Source organism: Rhinolophus ferrumequinum, chromosome 3 (genome assembly GCF_004115265.2).
Source record: "Rhinolophus ferrumequinum isolate MPI-CBG mRhiFer1 chromosome 3, mRhiFer1_v1.p, whole genome shotgun sequence".
NCBI classification, from domain to species: Eukaryota; Metazoa; Chordata; class Mammalia; order Chiroptera; family Rhinolophidae; genus Rhinolophus; species Rhinolophus ferrumequinum.
Genome location: NC_046286.1, coordinates 68,909,908 through 68,924,673, shown reverse-complemented (window position 1 = coordinate 68,924,673; position 14,766 = coordinate 68,909,908). Strand labels below are relative to the sequence as shown.

At 34.8% G+C, this 14,766-nt stretch overlaps 1 protein-coding gene across 2 annotated transcripts in view; it reads left to right on the top strand.

The window, feature by feature from the left end:
- Positions 1 to 14,531, top strand: part of CEP85L (centrosomal protein 85 like) — a 105,079-nt gene extending 90,548 nt beyond the window's left edge. For both annotated transcript variants that reach the window (XM_033103002.1, XM_033103001.1), the window contains exons 11-13: positions 7,565 to 7,672; positions 9,816 to 10,047; positions 14,250 to 14,531. In XM_033103002.1, the coding sequence (XP_032958893.1) occupies positions 7,565 to 7,672; positions 9,816 to 10,047; positions 14,250 to 14,413 (504 nt within the window). In that variant the 3' untranslated portion in view covers positions 14,414 to 14,531. The remainder of the gene's footprint in view (positions 1 to 7,564; positions 7,673 to 9,815; positions 10,048 to 14,249) is intronic.
- The last annotated feature ends 235 nt before the right edge of the window (positions 14,532 to 14,766 follow it).

The window sequence follows — 14,766 nt, the reverse complement described above, 5'->3', positions numbered from 1 at the left end:
TTTTATGTTATCCTGTAATAGTTTTTGTGATCCTAAATATTTCTTTCTTCCTAAAGTTTTTTTTTAATTTTTAAATTTTTACCTATATGAAATTGCTTTATAATGCATGAAAAACTAAAAATATTCTTATCAGAAATTAGTACTAATTTTTGAAAAACCTGACAGCCAAAAAAATGTCTTCTATCAAAGGAAAAATAGCTTTTTGAAAAATAAGCTTTCTCTAGTTTGTATTTATACAGAGAATAATCTTTAATGTACATGTAAGCCTGTTGCATGCACGTCATAGTTGTTGCTTAATTAAAATGTTAGAAAAATATGTAAAAGGTAGATTTAAATAACTTTTGAAAAATCAGTTCTTTGTGTCTAAGGTAGGGAGTTGCAGGAAGGTAGTCAGCTCATTGAATCATGAAAGAATATTCTTGAGCCTGTGTTATGAGTGGTCAGCAAACCTGTATGGATATTCAAATTCTTTGGGATGTTTTTAAAATATAATTTCAGGGCCCCATTATGAACCTAATGAATCAGTATCTCTGGTGTAAAGCTTGAAATATGTATTCTTAGCAAGTTCCCTAGGCAGTTCTTTCTTATAGCCTGGCAGCAGTCGTCGTTCTGGATCTTGGGTTGCCTTTCCAGTGTGGAACCCCTGCCCCAAAAGCTAACAAAAGGGCAGTCAGGGCCCTAGGATTCTCAGTGGTGCTGCACCTGAGGTAAAACCCCATCCCATGAGGGATCCCCCACTTTTTGCAGTACTTGCCAGGAACTTGGCCTCAGCTATAGGTACTGAGGGCAGGATGAGAAATGCTGATGTTCTGCCCCTCCTGGGAAGATAGTTCTCCAACCGGAAGTTGGGTGGAACTTCCATCTCACTGAACTGTGAGAGTGCGGATGGAGTGGATTTTGTTTCAGATATCACAGATTTAAGTTGTTCTCACAGAGTTTTGGTAGATTTTCTTGGATATATGTGTTTCTTCATTTGCTGTATGCCCTTAGGACCATTTCCAGAAACTTTAAATGTGTTTCTTTTTTAAATAACTTTCACTAGGGAGAGTCTGAGAAGCTCCACATGCCGTCATACTGGAGGCAGACCTCTCAGTCAGGTTGCTTTTAAAGTTATATCTGGTAGCAAGATGGTAGTTAACTTACTGAAGGAATTTGAGCTGTACAAATATGACTACCTATGACTCTTGGGCTTTGTTAATAGGCAGACAGCTAAGGTATTGTCTGCATACACACTGCGTAATTTTTACAGTACTTTACAAGGTTGGAAATTCTAATGAATTTGGAGCCTAGAAAGGTTGAATAACTTACTTGTGATCACACGCATGTAAGCTGTGGATCCAGAACCTAGTTTTAGCTGACTCCAAAATCTTACGCTGTTTAACTCTCCTTTCTCTCTCTTTTATTCCCACTGTTAACTTATTTATTATTGAGATTTAATTGACATGGCGTTATATTAATAGTTTTAGGTGTGAAACATAATTTGTTATTTTTATGTATTCTAAAATGATCACCACAATAAATCTAGTTTACATTCATTACTACATAGTTACAGATTTTTTTCTTATGATGAGAACTTTTAAGATCTACTCTTAGCAACTTTCAAATATACAATACAGTATTATTAATTACAGTCACCATGTTTTACATTAAAACCCCAGGAATTATAACTGGAAATTCATACCTCTTACCCCCTTCACCTATTTTACACACCACCCCCTACCTTTGGCAACCACAATCTGTTCTCTGGTAGGTGTCTGTAATACTATAAGTATCTCACTTTGCATAATGCCCTCAATGTCTATCCATGTTGTCACAAATGGCACGATGTTCTTTATGGCTGAGTAATATTCCATTGTATATATACCACATTTTCTTTATCCATTCATCCATCAGTGGATACTTAGGTTGTTTCCATGTCTTGGCTATTGTAAGTAATGCTGCAGTGAACATGGGGGTACATATATTGTTTGGGGGAAAGGTTTTTTTTCCTTCAGATATATACTCAGAATGGGAATTACTGGATCATATGATGGTTCTATTTTTAATTTTTTGGGGAACCTCCTTCCATAGGACTGCACCCATTTGCATATCCACCAACAGTGTGCCTGGGTTCCCTTTTCTCCACACTCTCACCAACATTTGGTATTTCTTGTGTTTTTAATAATAGCCATCTTAACAGGTGTGGTTTTGATTTGCATTTTCCTGCTGATTAAGGATGTTGAGCACTTTTTTGAGTATATGTTGGCCATCTGTATGTTTTCTTTGAAAAATGTCTATTCATAACATCTGCCCATTTTTTTCATCAGATTATTTGTATTGCTATTGAGCTGTATGAGTTCTTTATATATTTTGCATATTAACCCCTTATCAGATACATGATTTGCAGATATCTTCTCCCATCAGAAGATTGCCTTTTCACTTTGTTGATGGTTTCCTTTGCTGTGTAGCAGTTTTTTAATTTAATGCAATCCTCCACTTTTGTATTTTTGATGCCACACTTTATTTCTTGTGTATTCATTAACAAAGTATTGTTATAGTTATTTCTACTATTTTTGTCTTTTAGCCTTCATACTAGCTTTCCACCACTTTTACAACATTAGATTATTTTGAATTTTACTATATATTTACCTTTACCAGTGAGATTTATACTTTCATGTTATCAACGAGTGCCCTTTCATTTCAGGTTAAAGAAGTCTCTTTAACATTTCTTGTAAGATCAGTTTAGTGTTGAAGTATTCCTTTAGGTTTTGCTTGTCTAGAAAACTTTATTCTTCAATTAGAAAGGACAGCTTTGCTGGGTAGAATATTCTTGGTTGGCAGTTCTTTCAGCATTTTGAATATATCGTGCCACACCTTTCTGGCCTGCAAAATTTCTGCTAAAATTTTTCTGATAGTCTTATGCGGGTTACCTTGGATATAACAAGTTATTTGTCTTTTGCTGATTTTAAGAGTCTCTCCTTGTCTTTAACTTTTACCAGTGTGCTTTGGTGTGGGTCTCTTTGGGTTCCTCTTTTTTGGAAATCTCTTGGATCTGGGTATCTGCTTCCTTTCCCAGGTAAGGGTAGTTTTCAGCCATTATTTCCTCAGGTAAGTTTTCTGTCCCTTTCTCTTCTTTCTTCTCCTTCTGGGACCTCTATTGTGCAAATATTGGTTTGTTTGATATTGTCTCTTAAGCTGTCTTTACTCTTTTGCATTCTTTTTTTCTTTTTGCTACTCTGATTGGATAAATTCTAGTGCCCTGTCTTTGAGTTTACTTATCCTTTCCTTTGATTCATCTAGTTTGCTGTTGAGCCTTTATTGTATTTTTCAGTTCAGCTGTTGTATTCTTCAGGTCTGTAACTTCTATTTGGTACTTTCTTATATTTTCTCTCTCTTTGCTGAAATTGTCATTTTGTTCATGCATTGTTCTCCTGACTTTGGTGATCTTTATGACTGTTATTTTGAACTCGCTATCAAGTAAATCACTTATCTCTGTTTCATTAATGTCTTTTTTGAGGTTTATCTTGTTTCTTTCTTTGGAACATATTCCATTGTTTCTTCATTTTCCTTGACTCTCTGTGTTAGTTTCTATGTGTTAGATTAAAAAGAGCCACCTCTCCCAGTCTTAAAGGAATGGCCTCATATAGTAGACGAACTGTCCCTTAATTCGTTTTTTTAAAGGCATTGTGAGAAAATATTATTCAAAGAATGCATCTTCCTTATTAATGCTTTCTAGATACCATCATTATCTTACTAAACATGCTACTTATTAATTGGTATTTCTTATAATAGTAACACTGTGATCTTACCTTTTATGTATAGTTACATACACTATTGCAAAAATAGTGTGCTTGTGTTGATAGAATCATAGCAATATGAAACCTTTCAGCTGTTCTCAGTAATAAATTTAAAATGATTGACTTATGCCTTGTTTCTAGATAATTGAAGTGTGTCTAAATTTCAACCAAAAAAATCTCAGAGGAACTTGCTTTTTAAGGTTATTATTGTTATCTGATTTACTTAACTAGACACAATAAATTTAAGACCTGTAATATAAATCCTATTAAAGATATAGACATGTTAGTAGACTAGTATATAAAAATTTTGGACAAAATACCTTATTAGATAGAAATCATTTTTCCATTTTACAACCTAGAGATAAGTTTAGTTTTATTGTGATTTTTATGTTAAAGTTTATTTTAAAGATGTAAATTATTTTCAAAAATATTGTATCGTATTTCAAAAAAGGGGGTTTCTTTCCTTGAATTCTGTATCTGTGCTTCGCTTGTGATCTTACCCAGTCTCATGGCTTTAAATAATAATGCATGTACTTCTCCTTAATTTTTATCTCCAGCTCGTAATTCTCCCAACCTTACAACATGTATGTCCAGTTGCCTACTTAACATCACGACTTGACATATCAGACATAAAATGTCCCAAACTGAATTTCTTATCCCTGTCACCAAAAAATAATAAACACTGTTACACCTTCCATATTTTCTGTCTCTATAAATGGCAAATCTGCCTTTCCATTTAATCAGTCAGAAAGCTTAGACTTATTCTTGACTTCTCTCATACCTCCCATTTTTGAGCAAATCTTTTACCTTCAAAATATACCTAGCATCTGGCCCTTTCTCCCAACATCTACTGTTGCCACCCTGGTCCACGCTATCTTCATTCTTTATCTAGATTATTTCTTCTTGCATCCACCCTTGCTTGCCTACAATCTAGTCTCATGAACCTGAGTGACCTATAAACAAAAATCAAATCAAGTTATATGTCTTCACAGAACCCTTCATTGGTTCCTCATTTTCTCCAGAGTAAAACATCAAAGTTCTTACACTGGCTTACAAGGCCTTACCCAGTCTGTTCCCCACACTGCCTTCCTTCTCTGAATTTATCTTTTACTAATTTTTGCCACCCTGACTCTCTTACTTTTCTCAAACACAGAAGTTACCTTCTGCCTTAGAACCTTAGCACTTACTGAAACCCACTCTCTGGGTATCTGTGAGACAGACTTTCACCTCCTGCAAGCTTTTGCTCAGTTGTCGCCTTTTTCATGAGCCCTTACTCTATGCTTTTGAAATTCCAGCCTCCTTTCTCACCATGCTCTATTTGTTCTCCAAAGCACTAGTCAAATTCTAATGTACAGTGGTATGTAACTTATATAGTTAGTATGTTTTATTTTCTTTGGTCTTTTTCCTCCTAGCAAAAGTTTCACAGGGGCCAAGAATTTTGACTTATTCACTGATATATTATCCAGTGCATAGATAGTGCTTGGCTATATTTTTTTCATAATGAATGACTGCATGAAGGAATTTTTTGGCAAAACTCTTGCATGGCATGGGTGTATGCACATGCACTATTTTGTGTGTGTGTGTGTGTGTGTGTGTGTGTGTGTTTACATAGTACAACTGTTAACAATTTTTTTTTTTTAATATTCTTAAATTGTGTTTGTGGAGCATATAGAATCTGTTGGCTAAGGCACATCTGGCTTTCCTTTATTTGTATATGGGGCAAAAAAAGGGTTAGCATTTCTGGATATTTACATCAAAACAACAAATGTGTTTAAAACCATTTTCAACTTCAAGAATGATTGTGATAAATACCTGTAGGTTATTAACTTAGAATTTTTCTTTTAAATTATTAAATTAAGAAATTTAAAGATAAATTGTAGACATTTTAAAATTTAAGTTTCTAATTTAAGTAATCCCATTCTAAGCTTAATAGAAATTTTCCTTTCCCCCATGTTTTTTCATACAACGTAGGATAGAGAAAAATTAATCTTTTAGGTAAAATATTATTGTCCGATAGCCATAGCATTCATACCTAGTATTATCCTAGAAATTGTAGAGCATTTGTTTCTTTTAGGATAAGCATATCTGTGAACTCTTTCCCCCATAAAGGGCTGCTTGATAAGTGCCTTTAAACCTAACCAACATACATCCTGAGCTCAATACATTTCCTACATCCAGTTTCCTTCTTATGACAAACAGCACTATTGCCTAACATTTGTGATTTATTCTGATGAAGGCTCTTTCTTCACTGATTTAAATTTAGTCTTATATAGGAAATTATTAATCAGATTTACTAGGTAATAGTCACATTCAACATGAGTTTAAATTGGTAAAAATATAAAACATTATAATCTCCTAAAGAATTATATTACAGCATTATCAAAATACCTTTTCGGTTCAGTTTTCATTATTAAAATGTGAGATTTAGAGTAGTTTATCTGTGGTGCCTTTCCTCTACATTTCTAATAAAATAGTCACAAATCTTAAGCAAATTTAGGGTGAATTTTGAATTCCAGCACAATAATCTTGTCATGCCAGTAAGCATTGATCTTTAGCTAGGTAAATCCTCATAAATCATTCAATCAAATAGGTTTTGATGCAGTCAAATGGAGTTACAAAGGAATTTCATTCAGTATCCAAAAATACAATGCTCAGCCCATGTGTCTTTGTTCTGTGAGATTCATTTTTGTAGAATATAAAACAGGTTTTCTCTAGAAGGAAATGTACTTACTATAGGGCTTAATTCATTTGTATTCAACTTTTGAGTTATAAAATGTAATCTTTTATGCTGAGTTTAGCAGACAAATGAAAGTAAAACACAACAAGGTTGAATATCTGTTATTGAGAAAACTGTTTCATATTTATAGACTCTTGTCTCAATCCATGGTGACACCTCTCCTCTCTTAGGATATCCAGAGATAATGTGAGGGGGAAAAAACCTTCATAGTGGATTGTTCACTATTTAGGTGGTCAGCATTCCACCTAAGTATGGTGCTGAGGACAAAAATACGAATTCTCTTCTCAGGTCATATATTTATTTATTGATCTCGTAGTTTAACAAGAAGAAAAATGTTGATAGAAACACCTAGAAATCACTGATAACTACAAGATTTATGGCAAGTTTTTCTTTGATGTGTAGCTGAAAATCAGACTTATAAACTGAAATGATCCAAGTACTCTTAAAATATCCTATATGCTACTTTGGTGTACTCAAGGTTTCCTTACAATAGAGTTGTGTCTGACTAATTTGTAATTTTATAATGGAGTTAAGAGAGAGATTAGTTTACCAAAATCCCATAATAGTCCTTTGCCCTGAATTCAACATCATATTCACTTGGAATACTATACACTGAGAAGGGTGTTTTGCTGTGTTTCAAATGATAGAAAATAGAGATAGCTTTAAGATCTTATTATCTTACTATCTCATATCTTGAGATAATGTAAAAAAATGGGAAAAAAAGATGCAGATTTGCTAATACATTCCAAATACATGAACAAAGATGAATTAGTAAAATAAGAACTGCTTGTAATATAGCATTATACAGCAGCTTTAGATTTAACATGTTTTACCCAGCTTAAAAATTTCTTGGTAAGGATGGTATTTTTTTCCCCCTTTGTAGTCATCCACTCCAGAAGTAATGTGGGTTGATTTAAAAGTGAATGCTTCATCTTCCATGGGGCTGGGGAGAATGAATCTAAAGGGTTCGGAGCCAGTATTCCTGCTTGCCTAACTGACAGCATTTTGCTTTCAGTGTTAACATGCTTTGCTTTCCAACTCTGTATTCCAGTCTATGCAAGGGAAACTTTCTAAAGAAAAACTGACCACTCAAAAGATGATGGAAGAACTGGAAAAGAAAGAAAGAAACCTGCAGAGATTAACAAAAACATTACTTGATGTGAGTAGAAGAAATTCAGATTACTTTCAAAGGATGATTCAGTACCTATTTAAGTTAAAGCAATGCTCATTTTGTACATATTCATATAACATTTTTAGTTGAAGATTTGATTTTGATTTGTCAGTTAATTAAATCCATTAGGTTTCTTACTAAAATTAACAATAAAAAGGCAAACTTATTTTTTTATGTCTTTAGAATACAATTTCATAGACTTTACTACAGCAAAGTCAAATGTTAGATAGAGGTTAGGTCCCAAAGCCATCTAATGAGGCATAAATCGAATATAAACAAAATTACCCTTGGAAATATTTAAGGAAGGTGCAGTGTTGACACTGTCATTGGAGCAGATCACATTTTTTTCATTTAATTATGAGATGAAATACTTGGCTTGCATTCAAGGACATGGTATACAAATAATACTCAGTTTTTTAACTGTCATCATGCCATTTTACCTCTTAAGTACTTCAGAATGCATCTCCAAAAATAGGGACATTTTCCTACATAACCACATCACCATTGTCACACCCAAGTAAGAAAAACATTCCTTGATATTGGATAATATCTAGTCTATATTAAAATTTCCCCACTTCACAAATGTTTTTATAATGACTTGAAAACAACATTCTGTAAGGACCATGAGTTGCACTTCATTTTGTCTTATAAATCTAAGGTCCCTTTCTTCTCCCATGTTAGTGACTTGTTGAGAAAACTGGGCCTATTGTCTTACAGACTTGTAGATTGTCAGATCTTCTAGATTCCTTTAATTGCTTCTTCATGGTGTCATTTACCTTGTTCTCTACCCCCTCTATGTCTTACAAGCTAGAAGTTAGAAGTTAGAAGAGCTAAAGGTATCATTAGATTCAGGTCAAGCATTTTTTTTGGCATGAATACTTTAGGTGTATTTACATTATCAGATTATATATGTTTGGTTATCCCACGGTAAGTTACACAAATACTGATCTCACTGGGTTAAGCTGGTGACAGACGGATTTTTTCCATTTTAACAGGAGAGACTGCAAACAGCACGTAATCTGTGGGTGATACTTGGGCAACTGTTGAATATGCACTTTGCCAGCACCCTTTTCCTTGGTGGCTTTAGTATCCAACAGTGATCATTGTCTGAATCTTAAGATGATTAAAAGAATGGTATTTTTTCTAATTATATTTACTAGCTGTCATTCATCTATAAAAAACAAATCTTTTCCTCATCAATACAAGCTTTTTTGGTTATTCTGAAATGCATTCCTAAATAGAAATATAGTTAAACTTACCTTTCATTAGCAATTTTCAGGATGAGGAGTAGATACCCTAGTTCCCTGAAAATAAGACCTAGCCAGACAGTCAGCTCTCATGCGTCTTTTGGAGCAAAAATTAATATAAGACCCAGTCTTTTATTATATTATATAAGACCGGGTCTTATATTATAGTAAAATAAGACCGAACCTTATATTAATTTTTGCTCCAAAAGACACATTAGAGCTGATTGTCCGGCTAGTTCTTATTTTCAGGGAAACACGGTAGTGACAATTTTTGGGATAATGTGGGGTAACTTTCTTGGATGTAATAAATCTTGAGTTCATATTGATACTTCCAATTCAAATTTAACAGCTCAGAGATGTTCAGAGATAATTCCTTTTTTTGAGTTTTTACTTGTATTTGTTTTTCTCTTACATTGAAAATTTTGTTTCCTATTAACATAATATCATATATACTTTTTTCTCAATATACAAAAAATGGTCACACAGTAACTAAATCACTGTTGCTACTAACAATAAAAACTACAGGATGAGGTTTAAAGTTTCTTTGTAGTTCTTTTTGTTCTTGGGATAAATCTCGTTATAGAAAAATGCATACACAGCCGAGATTCTCATTATGTGAGAATGAGTCTTCTAGAAACTAAGACTATTTGGATTGTTTCCTCTCTCAGGTTTACCCTAGGGAATCCATGGCACAGAGGAACCATATCTACTATTTTTTCTTTTTTTTTCCTACTTTATATATGCAATTAAATTTGGTTAATATGCATATAATATGACTCCACTGTTTTGTTTATAGACTTGGAGGAAAATGTTAACCTGCATGGCTTTTGAGTACCTTTCCTGTGTTCTAACCACCAGATTTTTGTTTTCTCTATCCATTGCAGAACCAAAGACAAACAGATGACACATGCTCTTTATTGGATCAGGGCCATGAAGCAGACCAATCCAGGCAGCAGGCAGTTCTTTCCAAACGGCCATTGTTTGATTTGAGTGTGATTGATCAGCTGTTCAAGGAAATGTCCTACTGTTTGTTTGACTTGAAGGCATTGTGTAGTATTCTTAATCAGCGTGCTCAGGGCAAGGAGCCTAATCTTTCATTATTACTGGGAATCAGATGTAAGTGGGTGATGACTTGTCCCTATGGTATCGCTTAACAGTTAGAAACCTGCCGTCATGAATCAGGAACTCCTGACTGCATTTCCTCTGTTTTTAATCTCCTTTCCTCCTTAGATTTATAAATCTGAATCAGTCTGGGTCTTTGAATACTTGTTATTACTTCATTGCTAGAACTTACTTCACTATACTTACAGAAATGAGCAGGGGCATAATTGATATGGAATGCCACATGCCAGAATGCTTACACATCTGCCTGTGTGGATGAGCTATTCTGAACCTGTTAATACGTGACTGGAGTGATATTAGTTAGGTGTGACTTCCTGCTTTCTCTTTTAAAAACAATAATTTTATTTGCTTTCATGTGGCAATTGTATAAATTAGTGACCCAGCCATCTGTCCACTGATAAAATATTGGGGAAAAAAATACTCACTAGCTTTCCTATGTAGTGTATGTTCTACAGCAATTGCTTAATGTAAATGCCAGTGCTGTCACATGAGCCTGTTTCCATGGCCTACAGACCTGTCCCTCTTGTCATGCATACCTGCTGGCTTTGTCCCTGTCAGTGTGACACCCCCCCATTTTGCCTCATTTCTACCTTTCTCTGCACATAGTTGTGAGAGCTGCCACAGAAATAACTGAGTGTCCCTTCCTTTCTGTGCTGCTATTGCAGGAACGCTCATCTGTGCATGTGGTTCTAAATTATTATATTATTGACTTGTTGGTCTCTTTTTAATACAGAAGAAATGGACTTCAGTTAGGAGGTATGAATGAAGTAAGACCATAAGGTTTATACACCAACATGTGGTATTGAGTAATTACCTAATAACACAGTAAAATGTGACTGGTGTGGGAACTAGTTCTGTTTCCAATTTTTTAAAAAAGATCCCACCATCTTGCATCATCATAGTTATTTTGGCAAACCAAATATGTAATACTCTTGATTAAAATACATTGCTTGTTAAATGAAACGTAACTGTGCTCGGAGATCTCTGCAGAATTTTCCCCTCTACTTCAGAGGTGTGTTCACATATATGCGCATGGGTATGTCAAAAACACTTTCAAGTATATTAGCTCTCTCAGTACATATTGATTAAATACTTTTTATAGGCCAGGCACTAAGGTAATTTGAACACAGCCCTTGCTTACACATTAACCAAATTATTAGAACATTGTGATAAGTACTGTGGTTGAGATGTGGGCAAGGACAGTGGGAGCACAAGAGAAAAGAAAGCCCCCGAAGTCCAGCTGGCACGGCTGGGAAGGCCCACAGAGTCGTGCTGTGGGCTTCAGTCTTAGAGGAGGGGAAGTTTGACAGGTGAACAGGAGGTGGTTTAGTTAGCAGTGATCTCTTGGAAGAAGAAGCAAAAGCTCACTCTCAGAAGATCCATTTTCCCCAACAGTTTTGGTCATCCTTTCAATTGTTTTGTAAACTTTTACATTTTTACTCTTTTATATAATATTTTGTTAACTTTTTCAGTAATAGGATAAGAGTGCTATCCTAATAGGAATAAAAGGGAGACTTGAGAACCCTGCCACATTCACCGCCCAATATATATACTCCAGTCTTTAAAATTTAATCCCAGAGTTCTTACCTTATGGTTTGGCATTGTCAGAATTAGGCCAGCCAGCTAATTTGTCAAAAACCACTTGGTCTCTTCCTTCTGCCTCTGTAGCCTGTGTGTAGTAGAAGGCCATCAACAATACCTCACTGTGCCTGTTTATGAAAGTATATGTAAATTATTAAGACTAAGCCACTATTCCTTGCTCCCTCCCTTCACTGTCTCACAAGATTATTGAGGATAAGGAAAATAATTGGATAATTGAATCCTTATCTCATCATTCCATGGATTATCTGTCGACACTGTTCACACTTCCTTCTTAAAACTCTCTGCTACCATGGTTTCCGTGACATCATTCTCTAGGTTCTGCTTCTACCTTTATGACCGCTCAGTCTCAATCTTCTGTGGACTTTTCTGCCACTTAAATATCGGTGTCCCCCAGAAACATTTTGCTGTTGTTTTTTTGTTTCTCTTTTTATATACTTTCTCTGAGTGATGTTATCCATGTCCTGTTGTGTTCTGTTAGCACTGTAACTTTGACCCATACAGACATTTATCTCTTATTCTGCCTAGAATGTCCCTTTTGGGCTCTTGATAATATTGACCTGTGCATTGGAACCAGCTGTATCATAGGCATCACAGACCCAATATATCCCAAAAAGAACCACTTGGTCTCTTCCTTCTGCCTCTGTAGCCTGTGTGTAGTAGAAGGCCATCAACAATACCTCACTGTGCTTGTTTATGAAAGTAAATGTAAATTATTAAGACTAAGCCACTATTCCTTACTCCCTCCCTTCACTGTCTCACAAGATTATTGAGGGTAAGGAAAATAATTGGATGAAAAGTGCTATTGAAAGGCAAAGTAGTGTTTGTTGTATTTCAGCTGAAACTTTCAGCAAGAAAAAAATGTGTAATTGAATTTCCTTTGTTGACCTGAGAAATCGGGAGCATTCTCTTTGGTTGTTAGTGAAGCATGCAGGTGTGTAAGCAAAATTACTCTTACTCTCATTCATACTATGATATTCTGTCACACTTGAGATAAGCTGTTCTAATTATTAATATCTGGTTGTACATAGGAAAGAAATATTAAGGTTTAAAGTCTGTAATAGTCAATGGCTTATAATTAATTGAAACATTTCATACAAAGAAAGAATATGCCACTATATCCATAATTTTTGCTGACCTTAGCATTTAGCATAGTACCGTGTTTCCCCAAAAATAAGACCTAGCCAGACAATCAGCTTGAATGAGTCTTTTGGGGAAAAAATTAATATATGACCCGGTCTTATTTTATATAGTATAAGACTGGGTATAATATATGATATAATATAATATAATATAATATAATATAATATAATATAATACCGGGACTTATATTAATTTTTGCTCCAAAAGACGCATTCGAGCTGATTGTCCGGCTAGGTCTTAATTTCGGGGAAACACGATACTTGGATCATTGTGTGTGTTCAGTTAGTGTTTGTTAAAATAACGAATACGTTGTCTCACTCTTAGGGCTCCAGTAAGCTACCAGGGCAAATCAAGTTGTAGTGTAAGGAAAGGTTTCTTTTACAATCACTGGCTCCACCTGTTTTATGTTGAAATATGCTGACAAAGAGAGGAACTGGAGTTATGTTATATAAATAAAAGTTATCTGACTCAGGGCCTCACCCTCAGTTACTCAGCCATTGGGCACCTAGCTATCAGTCTGATTCAATTGTTTGGGATTGAAGGGTCCCACACACACTTACCATATATTTTGAAAATTATATTTTTATGCCAATACTCCCACTTTGCAGTCTATAAAAATTTAAGGTATTACTCCTCACTACACAAATGATTTTCAGATTTTTGTTAAATGGGAAAAACTGAGTGTTCTAGTTGAACTTGAATAAAGTTGTTAAAGGATGCTCTTTTCTTCTTCTGGAATATTGTCATCCATTAAATATGTTGAATTTGTGCTTTACTGTATGAATTTAATGCATTTTAATTAGCAAAATTTAAAAGGACTAAGTAGATAAGATATATTTAATATTAAATGATGCATAATTTTTTCCTTTTTTAATATTTTTTATTTTTCAGTTATAGTTGACATACAATATTATATGAGTTTCAGATGTACAACATATAGTGATTAGACGTTTATATAACTTATGATCACCCCAATAAATCTAGTACCCATCTGACAGTATACATAGTTATTACAATATTTTTTTTTAAGTTTTTTTCAATTAAAATTGACATTCAGTATTATTTTATATTAGTTTCAGGTGTACAGCATAGTGGTTAGACATTTATGTACTTTACTAAGTGCTCCCCCCAATTTGTCTAGTTACCCACCTGACACTGTACATAGTTATTACAACATTATTGACTGTCTTCCCTGTGCTGTACTTTACATTTCCTTCACTGTTTCGTATCTACCAATCTGTCCTTCTTAATCCCTTCACCTTCTCACCTAGCTCCTCAGGCCCCCCCCCCACCAGGCAACCATCATTTTGCTCCCTGTAGGATGATGCATAATTTAAACCTGAGCCTGCCTGGTATTCAGTGTATAGTATTATATTGCCAGTGATGATTAAGTTGAAAATCCTAAAAATGTTCAAAAAAATGTGAGACTTTCTCTCCATATTTTATCTCCACAGCACTGAACTGTTCAGCTGAAGAGACTGAGAATGACCACAGCCCAGAAACACTCACTAAAAAACTGTCAGACGTATGCCAGTTACGGAGAGACATAGATGAATTAAGGACTACAATCTCGGACCGCTATGCTCAGGACATGGGAGACAGCTGCATTACTCAATGATCAAGTGTTGGTCCCACAGCAATAATGACCCTTGTTAAATGCTGCTGTGTTATAGTTCTTCGTATTTCTTTTTAGGAGCCATATTGGAAAGTTGCTAGTGACATGACTTGCACATAGGATTTTTTTTTGTGTGTGTGTGTGGATTTGTTTTTTTTGGGGGGGAAGGAGATGTGAGGCAGTCTCGAAGGGGCTTAACCTAATCAGGACAAAAATCAAATTACCATTTGAAAATGTGATAAAGTGTATAAGAAAAAAAAAATTCTGTATTCTCAAACTACTGATTGTAGGACCAAGCTGTGAATAGTGCCCTTCAGATACAGGGGGTAGGATTTCATTTTATCCTCTGTGATTTT